At 36.8% G+C, this 22,592-nt stretch overlaps 1 protein-coding gene across 1 annotated transcript; it reads left to right on the top strand.

The window, feature by feature from the left end:
• Nucleotides 1-1,543: 1,543 nt before the first annotated feature.
• Nucleotides 1,544-20,814, top strand: LOC306877151 (NGFI-A-binding protein 1-like). Its single transcript, XM_079428699.1, has 7 exons — nucleotides 1,544-1,803; nucleotides 5,809-6,614; nucleotides 7,003-7,136; nucleotides 8,929-8,980; nucleotides 14,038-14,157; nucleotides 15,365-15,581; nucleotides 17,781-20,814. The coding sequence occupies exons 2-7, from the start codon at nucleotides 5,811-5,813 to the stop codon at nucleotides 17,834-17,836; spliced, it is 1,383 nt and encodes a 460-aa protein (XP_079284825.1). The 5' UTR covers nucleotides 1,544-1,803; nucleotides 5,809-5,810; the 3' UTR covers nucleotides 17,837-20,814.
• The last annotated feature ends 1,778 nt before the right edge of the window (nucleotides 20,815-22,592 follow it).

The following is a 22,592-nucleotide window of genomic DNA, read 5'->3' as shown; positions in this document are numbered from 1 at the left end:
CTGACTGTGTAAACTTCACACTGGACTTCAAGCAACATGGATTCTGTGCCTCTCCACTCTTCCTCCAGACTCTGGGACCTTGATTTCCAAATGAAATGCAAAGTTGATTTTCATCTGAAAAGAGGACTTTGGACCACTGAGCAACAGTCCAGTTCTTTTTCTCCACAGCCCAGGTAAGATGCTTCTGACGTTGTCTCTGGTTCAGAAGTGGCTTGGTAGCCCTTTTCCTGAAGACGTCTGAGCGTGGTGACTCTTGATGCACCGACTCCAGCTTCAGTCCACTCCTTGTGAAGCTCTCCCAAGTGTTAGAATCAGCTTTGCTTGACAGTATTCTCAAGCTTGCGGTCATCCCTGTTGCTTGTGCACTTTTTCCTACCCAAATTCTTCCTTCCAGTCAACTTTGCATTTAATATGCTTTGATACAGCACTCTGTAAACAGCCACACCTTTCAGTAATGACCCTCTGTGACTTACCGTCTTTGTGGAGGGCGTCAGTGTTTGTCTTCTGGATCATTGCTAAGTCAGCAGTCTTCCCCATTATTGTGATTTCAAAGAACAAGAGAGACCCTGAATTTGTACTGTAGGGAGGGTCATTAATTGAAAGTAAATATTCTAATATTTTGAGAGACTGATTTTTGATTTTCATTAGCTGTAAGCTCTAATCATGCAAATTAAAACATTTTTTTTTTAAATGTTTTACTTTACATGCAATTAATCTAAAATACATGAAAGTTTCACATTTTGAAATAACTTACAAGAAAAAATTAACTTTTTCACGACATTCTAATTTATTGAGATGCACCTGTATTTTTGGCTATTGTTACAAATATACCTGTGCTACTTAAGACTGGTTATGTGATCCATATACATATATAGCCTAGAAACAAATAGAATATATAGATATTAATATCATATACAATTTTTGTGACATCAAACCTAAACTTGCCAAAGACTTGAACACTGTTGTGCTTCTTTGTGGTATTTCCTTCAGGAAATGCAAATCTAGGTTTAGGTGGTTTTGTACATGTGCAAGTTTTTCTTCTTTTGTATTCTCTTTAATTACAAACCCAAGATCCAGCATTGCCGAAGCTTTCACTAGCTAATTAACTCATCTCCAGAAAAAAGTTAAAAGTAATCATGTTGTTTATGAGATTGCCTGCAGGTCTTGTTATTGGCCATTAGCGCAGAACTCTATAAATGGAATAGGTAGAACTAATAAGATGTGAAAAGGGCCCCACTGGAATGCACAAGGAGGCAGCAGGTGAATTTTCACTGGAGGAGGAGGGGGCAAGAATAGCACCAGTGTGGGCGTACAGGCGGCCACCGAACCGTTATGCTGTATGCTGGCGTATTTTCAGTAAGGTCAACAAACATGATAAATGTCCATGTATATATATATATGAGGCGGTGCATGCGGCTGATATGAGGTTTGGTATTCCATGCAGCAGCCTCCCACGCGCCGCTACCGCCCACGCCAGGATCTGCGTCACGCAGGCGCGTGGGAGTGAGAGAGCAATGTAGCAAGCGCGGAATATCCCAATTCTGGCAGTAGGGGAGAGAGCGGAAACCAACTAGTTTGAGAGTCCCTCCGTAGTTCAAACTACAGAGTGCGTGAGAGTTAATTCAATAACAGAGAGCCGAAGGACGCGTCGCTTACCCGCCGAACGCGCGGCACCTTACTGGACGTCAGGTGAAGCGTCGCGTAACTCAACGGAGCGTCATATTTCAGAACTTTAATAATCATACATCCAGACGGCGCTTTTGGGAGAGTTTTGGTGGAAAAAGACAAAAAGAAAACCAAAAGGTACGTCTTTGTCAGTACTTTCGTGCAGTCTCGCTTGCAAATGCTGCTGAGCTCTGAATTCATGCATTGTGTGCAACTTTCCTGCGTGTTTTGTGATCCATGTGCGCGCCGTGCAGACCGGACAGCTCTCGGTACTGTGTGTGAATGGAACGCGCCCCAGTGGGCGTCTGGTCGTCGGCAGCTGTGTGTGTACAGCATCCTTAGCGTTTCTTCTCTTCCAGTCAGAGTTTTCCCAATGCTTTCCACTGTGCAATGGCTTGTGTATCTGTGAATTTCATACGCTGATATTTTTCCCAAGGAATTTCAAGAGCTAGCTATAGGATATTATATACAATATTATTTGAAATATTCAATCTATATTTACAGCAATTGATTTGTTTCTGTGTAGATAAGAAATGTAATGTATGATAATAATGATGAAAATGAATATAGTTGCATGCAGATATTACAGGGCCAACAATCCAGAAGCTCAAATTTATATAGACTATTGTAATTGTTATTATATATTACAGTATTGTAAAACTAATATTGAAAATAGCATTCCCTGTAAAGAAAAAAATATTGTATTGTAGCTAATACAACTGCTTATTTTTGAGCAATAATTGGCACTGTCCAAAATTTGTTGTGATTGATTTGACAACTGGTTTGATAAAAAAAAAATGGTCTAAAGATGATGGTGAAAATTAGATGATCATATTAGATATCATATTTCATGGATGGCTCCAAACTGTTTACTTTATTGCTACAGCCCAAATTTAACAAATTTCCTTCCAGCAGTTCTGCCATAGTCTCTGATGACAAAACAATAACAATGTGTTAAGTGTCTATAATAAAGCTACCTTTGCTTCCTCCTAATAATAATGTAATGCTCTTCCGCCAGATATGGTTTATTATTGTTCCATAAACATTAGTAATAGTTGGTGATGCCTCTTATTTGGTTTATAATTTGAATAATAAATTGGAATGGGGTAATGGGAATTTTTGTTTTGAAATGTGTCCTGTGAATTTATGACTCATTGTACACACTGGGCCCCCGATATACAGACTCAGATGTTACTAATATTAAATGCAAAGTGGTGAACATTTATCATGCCTATTCTCCTTCTCTACTTTCCTCACCAATATTTCCCCCTATTATTTTCGAAAGACCCTGTGACGAATCATACAGTGTTTGGGTTAAATGCACTGCCACTTAAATGAGATCGCTTGCACCCGTCTTTTGAAGTGCTTTGAGAAGCAAGTTGAACTTGAGTTGATGGTCCTCATAAAGAAGCAGTTGAAAGGTGATGTTGAGGACATTTATGTCTATGAGACAGTGCATAGTGGCAAGTTATTTTACATTTTGTAATATTTGTAATTATACCAATTTTTATTAACGGAATAGTTGACTCAAAAATGGAAATACTCATCCTCATTTCATTCGATTTTCTCTCTTCTGTGGAGCATAAAAGAAGTGTACAGGGTATGAGAATTAATGTTCCTGCTGTTTTCTATAAAGTGAATAGTGACCAGAGGGTGACCAGAGGGTATACTATTTCCAATCATCTGAACTCCTATAATAGTAGAACAGACCAAACTTGAAATTGGTTTAGTTTCATTGTGTGGATAAAAGCAGAATGCACATTCTTCTAAACATCTCTTTTAGTGTTCCACGGTAGAAAGTAAGTTATACAGGTTTGAAACAACTTGAGGGTGAGTAAATGATGACAATTTAATTTTTTGCATGAACTAGTCCTTTAAGAGATACCCCACTTCTTATGTACACAAATGATTCCTTTTCTTGTGTAGTCATCTACTTATGAAGTGAATAGATTTTGTTCCTCTTGTAGTGCCTTACGTTTCTTTCACAAAAACAGCCCTTGTTGCTTTTATATGGAGAGCAGCTGCTCCACAAACATTTAGTCTGATGCACAGAACTGATAGGTTGCCTTTCAAGAGAAGGTCCTTTTCGATAGCTTCATTGCACTATTTAGGACAGGTCTCGATGTGAATCCATTATTCATTTAGATTGATAAGAGGCCGCTGTTGGGCAACATGAGTACGTGCTGTGAGTGCTCTCAGCGTGTTGCGTGAAGCCCTGGCCTTAGATCTCCAGCATTAGGAAGCCAGCATGCTGCGGGGAGAGAGAGCTTTGGATAAATTGCTACCTAAGTGCCATTCATGCTGATACTGAATTGGTTTCAACAAGGCACCCTTCTCTTGGGTCTAGGCCTCAGTCATCCATTAGAGTGGCGGATCACTCTGCTGTGCTGTGGGGTGTCCTCATTAGACTCCATACACTCACTCATCAGTACTCACTATCAGCCTCGCTGTGTTACTGTTCGTACTCACCTCTAGTACACTAACAGTCATGATGATTTAGCAGCATCTGTCATCTTTTACTGCCACTGAAAGAACAATAATCGAGGTCTGGCATTCACATTAGCATGGTTTAAAAGTGGTTAATTTATTTTTTTACTACATTTTTAACTTATTTTTAAATTGTTTATTTTATTTATTTAATCCTGAAGTATATGAGTGTAGTATAGAAATGCCATAAAAGTTCTGCAACTTTTGGACATGTTTGTTGTTGTAGTGCCTCTGAAAGCAGTTTCTGTCTTTTATACTTCATAGCAGGCAGAGAAAAGTGCAAATGCAGATGTGTATGTCAGTGGAAGTTTATTTTGAAATTTAGGGTAACAGGACAATATTTTATAGGCAGATTCATGTCTACAAAAACAGGTAGTTGGTATATTTTAATGTAAAATACTGTTTTCTGACGACGTTGAAACAATATAAGTTTCTTGACATATCTCTAGGGGTCAGAATAGTCTTAGAAAGAATGTATTCACAAAATATGATTCACAAATGAGTAACCTAATTCTTATTCACAAAATATGATTCACCACTTTAAAAATTAAAAGGCTTGTTTGGAGATCTTCAGACTGCCATGCTGGAGGAACCCTCTGGAGAACCTCTAGGCATCATTTTGAATGTGCCTCAGTTATCATGTTGTGTACTCAATGAAGTTCAATATATAATTTAAGTGTCTCTCAATGCCTTTCCCCTGTGATGGGGGAAGGAACCATCGACCATCTTTGGAGTTCTTGTAGGAACTTATTAGATCCTTTTGTAAGTTTCACAGGTTGAGGTTCTTCGCAGTGTTCTGCCAGTGATCTGAGGAACCTTTAATTTCTGCCTTGATCTTTTCATTTTTACTGTGACAAATGAACAGCCAAATTATGACTAATCCGTAATCTAATTGACATTCACATAATATCATTCAAAGATGCAAAATATTGTGCTTGTGCTTTGAATGATTGAATGATTATTCATTTGCATTGTATATGCATTTGTAAATCATCACTATAAATATGCACGATCCACTGATGAGTGGCAATTTGCAAATGCAGATTCAAAACATATACATGTCCCCACCAAATCTCCGATATTTCTGACTGTCATGTTTTACATTTCATTTCTAAAATGCATCTAAAATAAGCAAATGAGCTCGGTTACCACATTGATATGCATTACAGTCTCTGACAAAGTTTGCAGTGTGTGTGCGTGTATGTTTGTCGTGCATTCATAATCCCTGGATCCTTCTAAGGAAGAAGTGGGTGAATTAAAGTAAAATGCAGAGCGCTATCTTTTTAGCATGCACACCTACCGTCCCACTCCCACACGGCTTCATTACCCCACCTCCCTCCCCTGCAGCCAATCTTGCTTTTATCTGTGCTGCTGTGGATCCAGATCCTGACAGTGGCAGCTGTAGAAGCTAGATCCCAGCAGAAACAAATGAGGCCTGTGCTGAGAGAGTCCACCTACGCGTGTTGCAGAGGTGGAGTGTGGTATGTGACTCTCCCAGCAGCCCAGGAGCCTGACAGGCGCTCTCTTATAGTCGCGACTCTTGGATCCAGCCACACATTTCTCTTCCTCCCCCTGCTGTGGCAACCAGTGTCCTCTCCTTCAAGCGCTTTTGCTTTGTTTCCTTTAATTGCTTACTTTGTTCCTTCCTTTGTTCAGGTATGGCAGCGGCCTTACCCAGAACCCTTGGGGAGTTGCAGCTCTACCGCATCCTTCAGAGGGCCAACCTGCTGTGCTACTATGACGCCTTCATCCAGCAGGGTGGCGACGACGTTCAGCAGCTCTGCGAGGCTGGCGAGGACGAGTTTCTCGAGATCATGGCGCTCGTAGGCATGGCCAGCAAGCCGCTGCACGTCAGACGCCTACAGAAAGCTCTGCGCGATTGGGTCACAAACCCTGCCCTTTTCAATCAGCCCCTCACATCCCTTCCTGTCTGCAGCATTCCCGTCTACAAGCTGCCCGAAGGGTCGCCCACATTGTTGCCTGGGAATGGCGCGCGTGGAGACACCCAAGTCAAAGTGCCCAAGTGTTTGGCAGCTGCTTGCGTGGATCCCGGAAAAGGAGAATCGGGCAACGGGAACTCTTCTGCCACTGTTTCGCCCCTCCAGAGTGGCAGTGAGCCACGTTTTTGGGCCGGACATGGCACGGAGAGCGAGCATAGTCTGTCCCCGGCAGAACTGGGCTCTCCGTCTTCCCCTCGGGATGGCCTGGAGGCACTAGACGCGGCTGCTGTTCAGTCCGTGGTGGAGTGCGTGGAAAGAATCGCTCAGACTTTGCCCAAGAGTGACCCCGGAGAGGTTAAAGAACTGTTGAAGGGAAATAAGAAGCTTGCCAAGATGATCAGCCACATCTTCGATATGAGCGACGAGGATCCGCACAGGGAAGAGGAAATCCGCAAGTATAGCGCCATATATGGGAGATTCGACTCAAAACGGAAGGATGGGAAGCATCTGACTCTGCACGAGGTACATTTTACGGCGCTTTTGCATCTTTGGCTGCTTTTGAGGTTTAAATATATCATGCACTTCCAAGCATACCCTGTTGAAAAAAACAGCAAATGCTGTTTAGGTATGTTTTGAAGCATGGCAGCTGTTTTGAGCTGGTTTAAGATGGTCCTTAGTTGGTCATGATCTGGTTTAAACCAGCTCAAACCAGCTGCCATGCTTCAAAACATCCCTAACCAGCATATGCTGTACTTCCAGTAAGACATGATTCAAGAAGTACTTCATCGGTTATTTGGCTGCACCAGAAATATCATGCAGGGGTGTTGCTTGCTTGTGGGACTGGTTTAATTCTTAGCACATAACAATATTTATTATCAACTGAATGATAAAAATCTTTGTTTCTGCATAGCTGACAGTGAATGAGGCTGCGGCACAGCTTTGTATGAAGGAGGTGGCATTGCTGACTCGCAGAGATGAGCTTTTCGGACTGGCCCGTCAGGTCTCCCGAGAGGTCACCTACAAATACACCTACAGAACCAGCAAGTAAGAACTTTGAGGTCATTTCCTGAACATGAAACACCATGGTTGACTAATTTTGGACCTTTGGTTAAAACTGAAACTATTTAAAACAAGCAATTTTTCAGTTTTAAAATAATTTATCATATGCCAGTTCATTATGCACAGACAAATTTTCCTAAAAAGTGGTAACACTGTAAAAACATTGCTCTGTTTGAGTAGTTCGGGTAACCAATAGCATGAGTTTGGGGCAGGATTGTCCGTTTGTCAGACCATTTCCACAGATGTAGGCCCTCAATATGAGTGTCAGTATCTTTGTTTAAAACATTTTACCATTGTTTAAATCACAAAATTCTGAAGATTTCCCCCCAAAATCAGTGCATAAATTCATGATTAACACAAAACATCCTGCAGATTCCACCTCGTTAGTATGAAGAACGCACAGTGTAGAGGAGTTGTTTGTTTGCTTTAATGGATTCAAATTCTCTGCATGCATCACTTTTTACACCCCATAAGTGACTAGCGTAATCATTCATGATGTTTAGCCTTTAAGCCAAGAAAGAGATAGCTCATGCTAATGCATTGTGAGCAGCTCAGGATCTGCTCTCTGGTAGTCTGCTTAGAGCCGAGCCGAGATATCAAAGTCGGCTTTGTGCGTGGCATTTGTGTTGAGGTGTGAAGTGCTGCACTGAGGTCTACGGAGAGATGAGAACACTCCCACTCCTTTGCATCTAAAGGCTCACAGGCCTTATCAGACACTCAAAACCTGCCATCCAAAGAAACCGAGCAGGTGTTTCCTGGATTGCCAGGCTTGCGTGTCAGTGGATGGAAAATTCCTTTTGGCGTTACATAATTGCAGTCACTCATTCAAAACTTGAAAGATTGCATCACAGTCATGGACTGGGTATTGTGAAAGTTATCTAGGCCAAATTTTCTTACAATGCTTCTTGCGTCATAATGAAATTTGCCAAGGGCACTCCTAAATTGGGTTGCAGGTGAAAAGCTAGTATTCCTAAAGCAAATAATAGTACTTTAAGGCCAGGGTTTTCAAGCAGGCGTCTATGAAACTATTGAAGGGGGTCCATGCAGAAGATAAAGTCATTTCCAACTATTTTAATAAGCATAATTAATTATGGGGGGTGGGGTTTGAAAATCTTTGTTTTAAGGTATTATTTTTAAAAATTCAAAATAAAAATATCAACATTTTGGGGAAAGTAATTGGAATAACACGTCCACAATGATAGACTATTTTCTCCTAGAGACAGACAAACAAAATCTAATTGCCTACCCTTACATATTCAAAAGATTGGTGTCATAAGTAAGTTTAAAAAAATACTGTATCAGTGTGAAATATTATTTCAATTTAAAATGACCGTTTTCTATTTTAATGCATTTTAAAATGAAGTTTGTTTGTTATATCAAAGCTGAATTTTCAGCAGCCATTACTCCAGTCTTCAGTTCTTCAGAAATTATTTGAATATGCTTTGAATTATTTGAAAACAGCTGTGTTGCTTAATATTTTGGTGGAAACCATGATCATTTTTTTCAGGTTTATTTGATGAATGGAAACTTCAAAATAAAAGCATTTATTTGCAATAGAAAACTTTATAATTATAAATATATTCACTTTTTGTCTAGTTAAAGCATCCTGGCCGGAAAAGTATTAATTTCTTTAAAAAAAAATCTTACTGTCCCCAACTTTTGAAAGCTTAATGAATTAATAAATAATTTTTAAAAAACTTTTTGTAAAAGAATGTATAATTGCTAGTGGTTTTACCCAGCTTGTTCAGGGCTGAACATTTATTTTTCTTTCCTACAGATCTCGATGCGGTGACAGAGATGAGCCGTCGCCCAAGAGAATTAAAACCGAGGTGAGTAAAATTGCTTCATGACTTCTGCAAAAAATCTGTCTGAAGCTTTCAACACAATTTCTCAAGTCATTTTGTTATAAATGTGTGCTATGGCGCTAACACCGATATGCGAGGAAACTGTTGTAGGAGGCAGGATTGACACTGGGTGGGTCCAGTGGCTTTTTGTTTGCATAGCTGCCTGTCAGCATACTGAACTGTGTGGGAGGGCTTTGCAGGAGCATGCGGGGTAGTTCCATCAGGATTGCATGTAATGGTGTAGGGGAAAGGTCAAAGTTCAGCCTGGAGAAGTTACAAAGGACTAATGTTCGCAAGCCCACTCCCTCGATCACACCTTAAATCCATATTTAGCCGGCCCATGGTCATTATTTTTCCATAACTTACATATCCGTGATCAGTCTGCCCTATGCTTAGCTGCACACATAGTGATCTTATTGATGTCGTTTGCTGAAGAGGCCTTTGTGCTCTATGGCAGCTGTCCATTCATGGCTCTCTAGTGACACATTTGATCATTGTCCAGTCGTTAGATCTACTGGAAACTTCTAACATCCCACATCAATGCTTATGGGCTGGGCTGGTGTCTGAAGAAGAGCAGGTGTTTGCCCGCTTAACCTTTGCCCTGGTTTCACTCCGCGTACGGGCACAGACATGTGACCACTTTGGAAAATCAGTGGTTTCTACCCACTCTACATCTAAGGAGAAATGAGTTCTTTATCATATCAGACAGCGACAAATTACCAAGTGCCTTCATTTTCCCCCTAATTTGCATTGTTACTCAGTTAATAATCATTTTTATACCTCACATTTACGTCATGTTCCCACACTAGTCATGTGAATGAACACCAGCACCAGAGAAGCTACTTCAAAACTGTACCTTGTACACCACCGTTCATGAGTTTGGGACCAGTAAGATTTGTTTTTTTTTTTTGTTTTTTTTTTAAAGTCTTTCTCAACTCTGTTTTTATTAATTTTATTTTAGAACCCCCATGAACAATACAGAATACAATTTTCCAACCCCAACATTTATCATTAAAAAAAACACTAAATAAGCTATTAAAGCACATAAAATAATAATATTAATTAATTATTAAATACATAAATACAAAATGTTTATATATGTATACAGGCTTAATGAAGTATGCCCTTAAACATACCCTTAAAAATTAATAAATAAAATGAGATAAATATATATTTTCACATCTAATTTCAAATTACAGTCATCACAACTTTATCTGCCTATTAATAACATTTAAACGGTTGTGATTCTTAATAATTTTGTGGAAACTGTGATTTTTTTTTTTTTTTTTTTTTTTTTTTTTTTCACGGATTCTTTGATGCATAGAAAGTAAAAAAAAAAAAAAAAAAAAAAACTGACCCCAAACGGTAGTGTAATGGCACAACAAGCTAATAAAAAAAGTATGGTTTTTGTAATCCAAGCCAAATTTATCTAACACCGAAACAATGACGATCTAGGTTTGGGTTAAAGCATTAAACTTATATTTTTGCACTAAATACAACAAAAGAAAATATAGAAAACACCCTAATTTAAAACAAGCAATGAAAGGCAATATTTAAAAAACAATTGTGCTTAATGTATAAAGGATGTTGACTTTCTTTAACATAAACTGCATCTGCGGCACGTAAGTGGTGCATATTTATTTTGGCAGCCATATTTAGTTTACGGCACGAGCACTGCACCCAGCAGAAATCATGTTGAGAATGTACTATAAGCATATTTATCAACAGTCTTTTGCAATAGACATTTTATGTGAAGCAACGTACAATAATGGAGTGAATTACTCACCCGTTGTTTGAAAAAAAAAGACATCTGCAAGTTCAACAAGCAGTGACAGGCACCCAAACAACACTTTCTATTCAGCAAATCGAGATCATTTAAGCAGGTTCTAGCCACAATTGTTTTTGTTTTTTTTGTTCCATATAAATTAATTCTGTTTGGGTATAAATGTGATGCCTCATGTCATGCTGATTAAAGTTGCCATATTTCTAAATGGCACATTCATGTTAACGATATTATAATTTATGAAAATAATTATTGGAATTTAGTAAGGTAGAAATCACTTTATTTTGTTTAAAGAGCCACAGATTAGTCGCATCCATCCCACCCATAAACATAACCGAACAAGCTGATTCGCTGAACTGAATCTGTCTTTCCTTCTACGTTTAAGAGCGAGAGTTTATGTTTTGTAACATTTTTAAACAATATACCACTTTTTCAAACTAATGACACTGGTAAATCCTTTTTTTTGATTTGAAGAAACTAAACTGAATCTACTTTCCCTGCTTTGTTAACTTGTCACTTTTTTTTTTTTTTTGTACAGTTTGGCAGTGTACCGTTTGGTCAAACTACTTGAATCTGTGAATCATGTTTAATGAACAAATTGATTCACTAAACTGAATCTGACTTTCTCTGCTTTAAGAGAGAAAGGTTATATCTTGTCACATACCGTTTGGTCAAACCACTCAAATAATTGAATATTTTTTTTTTTTTAACTGATTCACTTAACTGAATCTGACTTTCCTGCTATGCTTAAGAAAGAGAGCGTATATTTTGTCACATTTTTACCAACATATCTTTTTTCTTCAAGCTACTTTAATTGGTAAATCATTTTTAAACCAAACAAACTGATTCATTCATTCTGACTTTCCTGCTACATTTAAAAGAGAGGGTATTTATTGTCACATTCTTTTAGAAATTTAACAATCGGTCAAACTACCCCACCACTTTTTTTGCAAAAATAACTTGTTTGTGCATAAAGCAAGCTGAACTTTTGTCTATACCACTGAAAATTCTTGTCAAGTTAGTGTTTTGCGGTTTCATGCTTATTACATTGTTTTTGCATTTTTGATGCAGTTAACTTGTACCCAACTCCTTCTAGAATGTATTTTCCACGTTTAACCATTTCAAAGCGTGTGAAAGTTAATAGCATGTGTGTCTGAACTGCAGAAAAAAGCATAAACTTCCCCTCCCCCTCTCGCTGTCCCTGTCTGGCCTCGACTCTGCCCACATTACACTCCCATCCACACCAGTGAGAATAAGCCGCCCGCCCACATGCACCCAGACAAGGTCCAAATGAGATCAGTTGTGCGCCCACCCGTATTCTTGAGGTAGAAGTGACATCATTACGTGGGTGCACTCGGAATCACCCACGCCCATGCATTTGCGCAGATACCACAAAGTGAAAAGGGGCTGAGTCTGAAGACACATGCGTATACATGCAGGCATACGCGCACACCTTTGTCTGTGCGCTCTAGAAGACCAGCCTCTGTGTCGAGAAAGAGAAAAGCCATAACTCACAGGAGTGGCTCGAAGATTTCATTGTTACTGCGTGAGTGTTGGCAAATTTGCGTCAGAGCTGTTATTAGCAGTTACCTCTCTGCCTCAAACTCCCAACTAGTAGTGAAAAGAGAGGAATGTCTTTGGTAGTTTGCACCCATGGCAACCCTTGCAAATATTTGAAGTTTTCAAGCTCATCCTTCGTGTAGTAATTTAGACGTAGCAGTACGGCAGACAAAATGTTCTGTTTGTTCATCCACCCGTCAGGTTGAAACTCATCCTGAGGGGATTCTTAAGTGGGATGACATTTTAGTAAGTATCTGACCTTTTCTCTCAAGAGGAATGAAGCTTTAGTTAGTGGAAAATTAGTGGATTCGCTCTGTGAAGTGGTTGAAATTTAACAACTTGTCCTGGAATTGTTCAGGTCTTCTTCAAATGTCACACTAACCCCATGGACCTCCAGTAAAAAGTTGATTCATATTGCTATCTCTTAGGTTTTCAGTTCTATGTCCATTGCTGTCATAAGCCGGGTTTCCATCCAAAGTTGCGAATTTAACTTATTCGCAAAATTGAAATATTGCGCAAAATTGAAATAAAACACCGTTTCCATCCGACGAGTCAAAGAGAACAAAATAGTCACTTCCTGGTAAGCTGGCACAATATATCTCTTAGAAAAGTAGGAGAAGCCACTGAATATAATAATTTTCCTATGTAATAAATTACTTGCGCCTTAGAGCGAGCAGACAAAACTAAATAAATACAGTTATTGCTTTCGGAGGTGGATGCCTGCTGTTTGGGAGTTCTGGGAGGCAATTATACGGAAGTGCTTTGATGACAGACTTTGCTCTGGAGTTTCAAAATGACCATAACATTTCAGATGCTGTGGAACAAGATCGGTCCGCTGTTTAGTCCGGTTTTGCCGTCCCATAGCAAAGTCACATGACTTTCTTGATGCGCATGGAGGAATTTACTCAGCAAATGTGTTTCCATCTCTCATTATTCACATTAACCCTTTTTCGCACAGGTTAAAAACCACTTCAATCGAGCATAATTTTTTTTAGCGAATTAAGGGATTTTTATTCGAAATTTGGTATTCCCATCACCCGTTTCTGATGTGATACTTCAAAATACCCATAAAAACAGGGTGATGGAAACAGCTATAGTTTGTGGACTTACTGGAGGTATATTGTCATATATCGTCTTGTAATGTGATGTCAGATTTTTGGTGTTAATTTGCAAAAAAGGCCTGCACACAATAAAGCTGCATTAGGACAAGTGGGAAAAGCAAGTGTGAAATAAAAAAAAAAACACCGCTTTAATAGAGGAATGGCAAATGTTTCAGTCACAACATGATCATCTTCAAGGCCTGAGGACTTGCCTTTCACCTTCACAGTGTGTGGGGCTTTTTTGCAAATTTTCGCCTGTTTGGATAATTGCGGCTGAGTGTTTGTGGAATTTTTGGTGATTTGCTTAATTTTTGTGGTGTTAAATACTCGCTTGCCAGCTTAACATGTGGATGAAACTATGAGTCAGTGGGTTGATTCTTCAAAAAAGTCTACAATAAGATTATTCTGTTTATTTGAGCAGAATTAGGCTACATTCAATGGCATAAATTTGGGCAGGACTGTCCGTTGGTCCTGCTGAAACAAGGCACGGATGGAGGGAAGCCAATTTGAAACTCATTATGTTGCAGAAATTGCAAACTTCATTTTGAAATTGACTGCCTCTGGAAGGGAATATCAAATGAATGTGTATCGATCTGCAGGAGGGCTGTTTTGACCTCCAGGAGGCGCTGCAAGCCATTCACATGCGCCAGGAGACCCTTAAGGAGCAGCTAGCCCACGCCAGATCTAAAGGAGAGGAGACGGTTGGGCGGAACATCCAGGTGACTGATTGCATTATGACAGTGTGTTTATTTGTGTGTGGGAGAGGAATGCTTTCAGGCGCCTCGCTGACTCCGTCTTCATGTCTGTCTACCACCACATGTCTCGCTCTGGTATCCTATCATGCAGGTTTTTGGGTCAGTAGCTGCAAGAGCTTCACCTGTCCTCCTGACCATGACCTGTTTTTTGGTCGACTGGTCTAATGTAGGAACAATTAATGGTTGGATATTTTTGTTAGAGACGTCCTAAAAAGATTTTTATTTTCAGTGCTTTTGCTGATTGTTCCGATTTTTCTTAAAATGTGCTCAGATTTGTCAACATATGCACTTAATGATTTAAGATTTTAATACTAACCAAAAATATGCAATATTATTCAAAGATAAAATCATGCAAATATCTTTTGCTCTTCAAACTTTAGTGTCGTTATGACAGTACTTGACCTTAGAGAGAAAAATGACTGTAAAAGACCGAAGAATTTATTTATTTTTTATTTTTTTTTGTTTTACACACTTTAGCATGCAATGATGCTTCCATTGCTAGAAGTGTTCGTTTTCATCTACTTTCCTTACTTTGTCAACAGTAATCTCATTTGTGTCTTTTATGTCTTTCATATCTAAGACAAAGTTGATAATTCTCTCCATTATGTCTCTTAAGCTGTTAGAGCAACCTCTGAGTATTTAAAGCTCATTCTGGGCTGTCTTTTCTCTTTAATTGTTCTGTTTTTTTTTTTTAATGGATAGATTGGCAGAATGCATTCTCTCAGAAACATCAGTTAATTATGCTGCTTTTGTGTTGTGAAGTGGAAACGTATCATTTTGTAACTGTGAATAGCATCTTCCTGTGTAAAAAATAAAATAAAAAAATAGCAGTAAAAGTTTTTGTTTGGCTCTTTTTAGGTGATGCCGTTGCACATGTAGGAGGGGTGCTATTGGAATCAATAAAGCTCCACACACAGTCTGGTTATAATAATATTCAGAGAAATGTAATGAGAAAACATTAATACAATAACTAAATATTTACAGTAATTGTAAACCCGTTTCATATTCAGCAGATACTTGAACTGTAGGAGTTTGTTTATGGTTAGTTTTGTTTTGTATCACTTGCGGTATGTTGTGAATTATGAATATTGGAAGTCATTTCTGTCACACTGTACGTATGAGACTGTACACATCCGCCTGTCTGACTCCCTGCTGTCTGTGCATATTATAGGTTCAGCTGGAGCGTCTGTTGGCCAAGCAGATGGAGATACTGCATGACGCCGCAGCGCAGGATAGACTGCAGGCTCTAGAGTGGAGGGTTCCACCAGGGCCCTACAAACACAGCACAGACAGGCAGAACAGCAACGGGCTCTCCGCCAACAAAAACACTGACCAGCAGGGTGAGTTTGTGCATGATATAACATTTGAGATGATGGGTTCTTTGTCATGTGATGGATGCCTGTTATCCAAAGCAATGTGCTGTGCAGCAATTGCAAGAATGATATTTTTTTTAATCTTGTCTACGAAATCAGGGGATTTTAAACTGCGGTCTAACTAGGGAGATCACAAGCATAAAAAAAGAAAACAAATATTTTTGGGGATGTCAGAGTTAATGTGTGGACATAAGATTAAGATTATTATGTTAAACCTTTTTTTTTTTTTTTCAATTTTTTTTTTTTTACATTGACATTCAACACTTTTGATAATTTAATTTTCTTGTCTAGAAACTGGTCAGATAATTGCAGTAGAGCACTAGATTTTAATAATAATAAAAAACGAAGTGTGCATATTTATAAAGAATTAAAAAAAAAAGTGTTAATCTCAGATTTCAACTTAATAAATAGTAATATTATCAAACATCAAATTATGATATTTATAATAATATTTATATAATATAATTTATTATTTACATTATTATTGTATATAATAAACTTATACATATAAATGCAAAAATATATAAATTTAATAAGTGTTTGAGAATACAATAATATTAATTAATAATAATATTAGCCAATTGTTTTGCACAATTTGAATATAAAAGTAAATTTCATTTTTTGGAAAGAATTACTTAATTTTATTATCTTTTTCAAAATCAAAAAAATTTTCTTTTTTTTTTTAAATGTTTTTATATAATATAATTTTATAGTAAAATATTTTTGGAAGTCCTTTTACATCAAGAAATGTGAAAATCCTAAAGCAAAACCAGTTGAGAACCACACTGCACATTGCATTATGTAGAAGTCAAGAAATTCATTTTCACGATCCCAGACCAAAAAAAGCGAACAAAACAACTATTGCTATTACTATCAGAAAAGCAGACAAACTGTCTTTTACTCTTGATTGACCATCCAGATTATTTTTGTACACATTAGACAGTACTGAAAACCAGTGAAGCGTAATAATAAATATATATGTATATATTTATTATTAATTTAAAACTGAAAAATATAAAGTAGTTCAAAAAAATAAAAATTGCCTTTTAAGAAATGTCCATCATTAATATGCTTAATCAAAACGGACAAATATTATTAAAAAATATTTTAAAATAATACAAATGGACTGGTTTAGAAATAGCCATTATTAATATATTTATTCATTCAAAACTGAAAAATTATTTAATGATAAAAATGAGCTATTATACTCAGTATTTGGGTGTGCTATGTATGTTTGTGGTCTTTAGAAATGTCAAATTGTTAGCTTAGAAACATTATAATGGGTAAACTGTTAAAAACACTGCCTTTTGTAGAGCATCTCAAATCCATAATAAATGAATTTTAATTTCAGTTAAGATGCCACTTTACTAGTAGCAAAGCAGTAACCTTGAAACAGAGCCACACACACTCAGCGTCTTCCAGTAGATGCTTTTATTGCACATTATCTTACACACTTACAGCCTAGGACAATAAACACTTTAGTGCTCCATGGCTGACTTAGACTAATGTGTTTTTCATACATGGGTCATTCCTGCAATACCTTTTTTTTTTTTTTTTTTGGGGGGGGGGGGGGTAAACTGAGTATGCTTGTGTTATAATATGAAGAGTTTCTATAAAAGGGTATATCAGACATTCAGCTATATGCTCAGATCAAGACACTTAATGTTAATTGTAATTTGAATATTTTCAAACTTAACTCAATTTAACGTAAGTAGGAATTAAAGCACTAAAATGCTCAATATTGAGTTCACATACACCATTTTATTTTTTGATATTATGTTTTGCTTTAAACTGTTTAATTACAAAGTAAAAAGTGAAGAAATAATTTATTATTATTATTTTTAATAATAATAAATTAACACTTTTTCCATTTTAGAAGCACATGGGCATATGGCACAAATGATAATGACTAATGATTATTATTATTATTAATGTATTTTATTTTTAATAAATTGTCAGTTTTTCAATTTTAGAAACTTATGGAGACATGACAAAATGACAACATCTGATCATTAAATTCATAAAGTAATGAAATTATTTCATTTCACCATATGTTTTATCTTCACTTAATTGTGAGATTCTAACTAACATTTGATCTTTAACATTGTGAGGTGTTTTTAATCATATTTAAACACAAATTATCGAGCATAACAGGAATGATCCATATAATATTTGTAATTGCCAACTTAACATTTACATTTATTCATTTAGCAGATGCTTTTATCCAAAGCAACTTGCAAATGAGGAACCTTGCAAGCAATTTATCATAAATGGCATAAACGGATTCAGTAATCTCTTTTCTTTTTTTCCCAGATAACGGAGGAGACCCATCTTCACGCGCCCTCAACCTCTCTGAGAAGAAACCCATCAAATCCGAGCCGGAGGATTCCAGATAGCAGCCCCGAATGCTTTCGTTTCAAACCTACAACAATACACGTCGTCTGTCAGTGAATACTAAACAAGCACAACTACAGTAGAGCCTTAACAACCAACGTTGCCTCAAAATAGAGTTTATTTTAGTTTCTCGCCATTTGTTTTTGCCAAAGCACCTAGAGCCCTTATTTCCATTCTCCTGAGTAGATTCACACTGTTTGTGCTGTCATTGACTGTACTTGTTTAATTCTCACTAGCTCTCATCACATGTTTTTATGCTCTCCTATCGGTGTGGACCACAAAGTCCGCTATTTGTACATACATAGAAAATGTCTGTTTGAAAACGGTTAAATGTTATTTAAATACAGTATGTGTATATGAATGCATGTAAAATATCACTGAAACGGAGGGATGCAGTGTTTTTAAAGTTGTTAGTAAGCAGCTGTTGTTGTCGCCTATTTAAGTGAGCCTCCTGGATTGCGTTTCTCTTTAAAGACCCCATGCAATCACTTTCATTTCCTGTATTGACTATTTCCTATTATCAATTGACATATCAACAAAGTTTGCCCCTTTTTTTTTTTAAAGAGCCAGTAGGCTTTATTTACACCATAAACAGTGATTTGCTACTTGCTGTTGCTATTTGATCGCTGGTGGTATTGTTAGCAGGAGCAATAATATTCAACAAAAATATTTGGGCTGCACAATGTATCAAAATATTAGATATTGCGACATGGCTAAATGCATCAAATCAACAAGGCTGTTGAGTGAAGCTTGGCACTGTTCATTTGCACAAGTAAATGGAAATTTAGGCAAAAATGAAGAAATTAAGAAGTGAATATTAGTATTGTAATTCTACAATATTTTTTATTTTATTAAATACTCTATTTTATAGTACATTAGTGTTATCGCAACATTTCTTTAAGATTTTTATTCAATAATAATCGCAATAAAAATATGATTTAATAGTTATATTAAATGAGTCAAAAACAGTGGGTTGATTTTTATTTTTTAATTTTTTTGTGGACTCTGCTCACTTTATGATTACTGACAGATGTTTCAGTTTGTTCTTGTAAAGTCTACCCAAGTACGAACAAATTTTTCGCAAGTTGTTCAACAGAAAAACAAAATAGTCAGTTTTTTTCCCCCCGATATTGTGCAGCTGTAGTCTTGTTTATCCCAGAAAAGAAAAAAAGAAAAAATAATTAAATCCGTGAAAGTGAATTTTGTCACTAGTACACTAGCGTAGGGACTAAAAACTCTAATTTTGATCTCATGGGGTCTTTAAGGCAGTCGTCTTCTCCTCTGTCAGGGTTTCTGATAGCAGTGCTAACGAATCTGAATTTAAAAGTCTCTACTATGGTGCTATGGCTGAATTTACTTGTGTAAAAACAGAGGGAAAACTGCGCTACACGTTGCTATTTAAACACTGAAATCTCGGAGCCAGATGTTTGGCCTCCTTGCCATCTTGAATGAATAGTAATGCCTGATTTATTCCGATACTAAGCACAATTAATATATTTAATCGTACTCTTTACATACCGACAAAATGCTAATACAGACAAGCATGTCTCCCCTCCTGACCAATAGTCATGTAAATAGTTTAAAGTCATTCGCAACTGACTGGACTGGGCGTCAAAAACAGGGCGTCATTACTGCACCATTCCAGTCTTTATCATAATCCCGTAACGTATTTGTATTTCTGAATATTTAGTCGTAGAGCAATACCGTGTAGCTGTTGTCACTTATCTCAGTGAACGTGTCTAGGTGTCCCAACCTCAGAGGACATTCGCTGTACAGTATTTCTACTCTGTTTCGTAGTGTAGACATAGTCTTAGATTCAGCTAACGTGCAAATGTATGTGAAACTGATATGCACTAGTGTTTGATTCTCGAATTGCATCCTACTGCTAAACATTTCTCGTGTTTCTCAATGTTTTTGTAGGACTTGTACCTGTGAAATCATCCAGTCCCATTCTTTGTAGTTTTAGAGTATCACGTGAGGTGAAGTAGGCACAAGATAATCAGGTTTTCCACAGTTACATGTCTGTAATGTACCGGTCAAGCTGTTATATAATCTGTATTTGTGTCAAAGACAAATACCTCTCTATATCGGTATGAAGAGACCGATTTTTAACGTCCTGATCATACACTTCAGTATTTCGAGGGAATATGTGGAAATATTGTGTGCTTTTATTTTTTAAAGATTATTTTCAGAGATCTCGAGTATGCAAAATCTTAATTTAAGTGCCATTTTAAACATATTTTATGTTTAATGAGAACGTGCGATAAATCGGTGGGTTACAAGACAAGCGTTATGTGAATATTTATCTGCATTTTCAACTTTTTGCCTTAGTTTAAAGCATTCCACGTTACGGTTCTTCGCTGGTGGTTGTTTATTTTGGATGTTCGTTTTAGGTGGAATGGGAAATTAGATTTGAGAAGTTGTATGAACATCTGAGACTTAAAGCCTTGGCAATATTAAGCTCTCTAAGAGAACTGGAACAAGATTTGCTTTGGAAAAAACTGTTTGATGAAGAAAAAATCTGATTGGACCTTACTGATTACATCGTTACCAATGACCTATATAGCAAGACATATCTAGACGCCTACCTTTGTTCCTTGCTTGTTACTGTCTTTAACCACTCACAGAAATGATCAGTCTTTCTCTAATCTTTGTACTTGCTTTGTATAATATACTTATGCATCTTGGACTGTAGGATGAAACTGTGTTGTCAGTAGAACTTGTTCTCATCACTTTTGAGTAGAGAGTACATTAGGATATGCATACGGTAGTCCTGCACATATTGTTTTGTAAACACTAATATATTTAATTTGTTATACAGCACATGAACATTAAACTCTATTTTTTTGACATCTGATTGTGAAGTACGTTTCATTTCTCATGCTTTGTTTCAGGAACCAGATTTTATACTGGACATCAAGTGGTTCAACATAAACACTGCAAAACATACTTTTGGGCGCCTTGTCATCTTGAAGAATATCATGCTTGATTTATTACGATAATTAATATATTTCATCATATTCTACACATATAAACAAAATGCTAATACAGACAAGCATGACCAATAGTCATGTAAAAAGTTTAAAACATTTGCAAATGACTGGACTGAATACTGCACTATTTCAGTCTTTATCATAATCATGTAATGTATTTTTAACATATAAAATGTTATATATGTTTCACATATAAAAGTAAACAAAATATCCTTAAAATCGGAGGTTTTTATTGAATTTCCTTTAATCTACACGACTAGAGAAAACAAAAGTCCTGTGGCAGGAAACTTCAACACCCACAATGCACTGCCCTCGATCAGACTACACGTGAGCGCGAAATACAAAAATGCAAAGTGTGATAGTTTTCGCAAATTATTTGTAGTTTTCACAAAAGTTCCGGTGCAGGTAAAACGGATAAATAATACACATTGTCTAGCCTACTTAATTACATTACCGATATTGTAACAATATAAAGCTGAAAATTAGATAATTTTCCCGTTTTAATTCATTTAATATTAAGATTATTATTAAGAATGATAAATTTCAGGCGATTATAAATTGATTGAAATTTAAGTTTGAATCGATTTACTGTCTTGAATTTGTTTGTTTTTATTAATATTTCCTGAAACCCGTGACTCATTTGTCAGATGTTATGGATAAAGGTTTTTTTCTTCTTTTTTTTCCGTAAGATTATTTAAAAGTAAATTACCGTAGCTAGAAAACCTCACTTTCAGTCTGATTCAGCAAGTGTCTGACTACAGCTCTTTCTGGTCTGAATAATTGTGTTTCAATTATATATAGCGAAGAATTCCTGGCCTTCGTGATTATGATTATCTGGCCTATTTAAAAAAAAAAAAAAATAAATAAATAAAGCGTTTAAGATTACACTACAAAGCAATTTTTATTATGCATCTTATATATATATATATACTTTTACACTTTAATTTCCATCCCAACGTCTTGGATGCTTTTGAAAAAGTCCTCAATCAGTTCACATAAGTGTTATTTAGTATTAATATGTTGAATTAGTTTTCAGTTTTAATTTTAGTTGAAGTTTTAGTCATTTTGGTATGTGCTTTTCTCTTTTTTTTCGTTAGTAAACACAAATAGTGTGTACTTCTGGATGGCGAGTAAAAGAAACATTTGCAAAAAAAAAAAAAAAAGTGCTAAATATAGTATGCTTACTAAAAATCAGTGTCCAAATTAATAAACAATGTACTAAACGACTATTTTACTTTTTTTAAATGAGTTGTGGTGATGTTCCTTATCTTCTTTCAAGTAGGCCTATCTGCCTTTGATGACATATGTACAGACCAATGACAGTGAGGGCAGTGTGTGGGTCGATGTGTCTTCTTCACCTCTGTTAATTTGCATCTACATCATACTAACACATTTTGAAACTGCAGAATGACTCACTGTTGTGCTTCCACCCTTTGTTGTGTCTGTGTGCGTGTATAAACCCAGTGCTGATAAACACCCCACTGCCGCCCACAAAAAGGCCAGAATGATGCCTCTCTGCACGGATATCACAGACCAGTCGCGGCGCCTCGGCTGATAACGCGTCATTCAGGTCATTGTGGTTTTATTGTGAACCATTCAAGGAAAAATAAACATTTTGCCCAGGGATCCTCAAATGTGG

This window comes from Barbus barbus (assembly GCF_936440315.1).
Source record: "Barbus barbus genome assembly, chromosome: 11".
NCBI lineage: Eukaryota > Metazoa > Chordata > Actinopteri > Cypriniformes > Cyprinidae > Barbus > Barbus barbus.
This window is presented reverse-complemented; position numbering and strand designations above follow the sequence as displayed.

What these genes read in the sequence shown, in the direction of transcription:
- LOC306877151 (XM_079428699.1), top strand. Translation starts at nt 5,811, where the DNA reads ATGGCAGCGGCCTTACCCAGAACCCTTGGGGAGTTGCAGCTCTACCGC. An exon ending in CCAAGAGAATTAAAACCGAG is followed by an intron (nt 8,981 to 14,037) that starts GTGAGTAAAATT and finishes ATCGATCTGCAG; the next exon opens with GAGGGCTGTTTTGACCTCCA. An exon ending in CGGTTGGGCGGAACATCCAG is followed by an intron (nt 14,158 to 15,364) that starts GTGACTGATTGC and finishes TGCATATTATAG; the next exon opens with GTTCAGCTGGAGCGTCTGTT.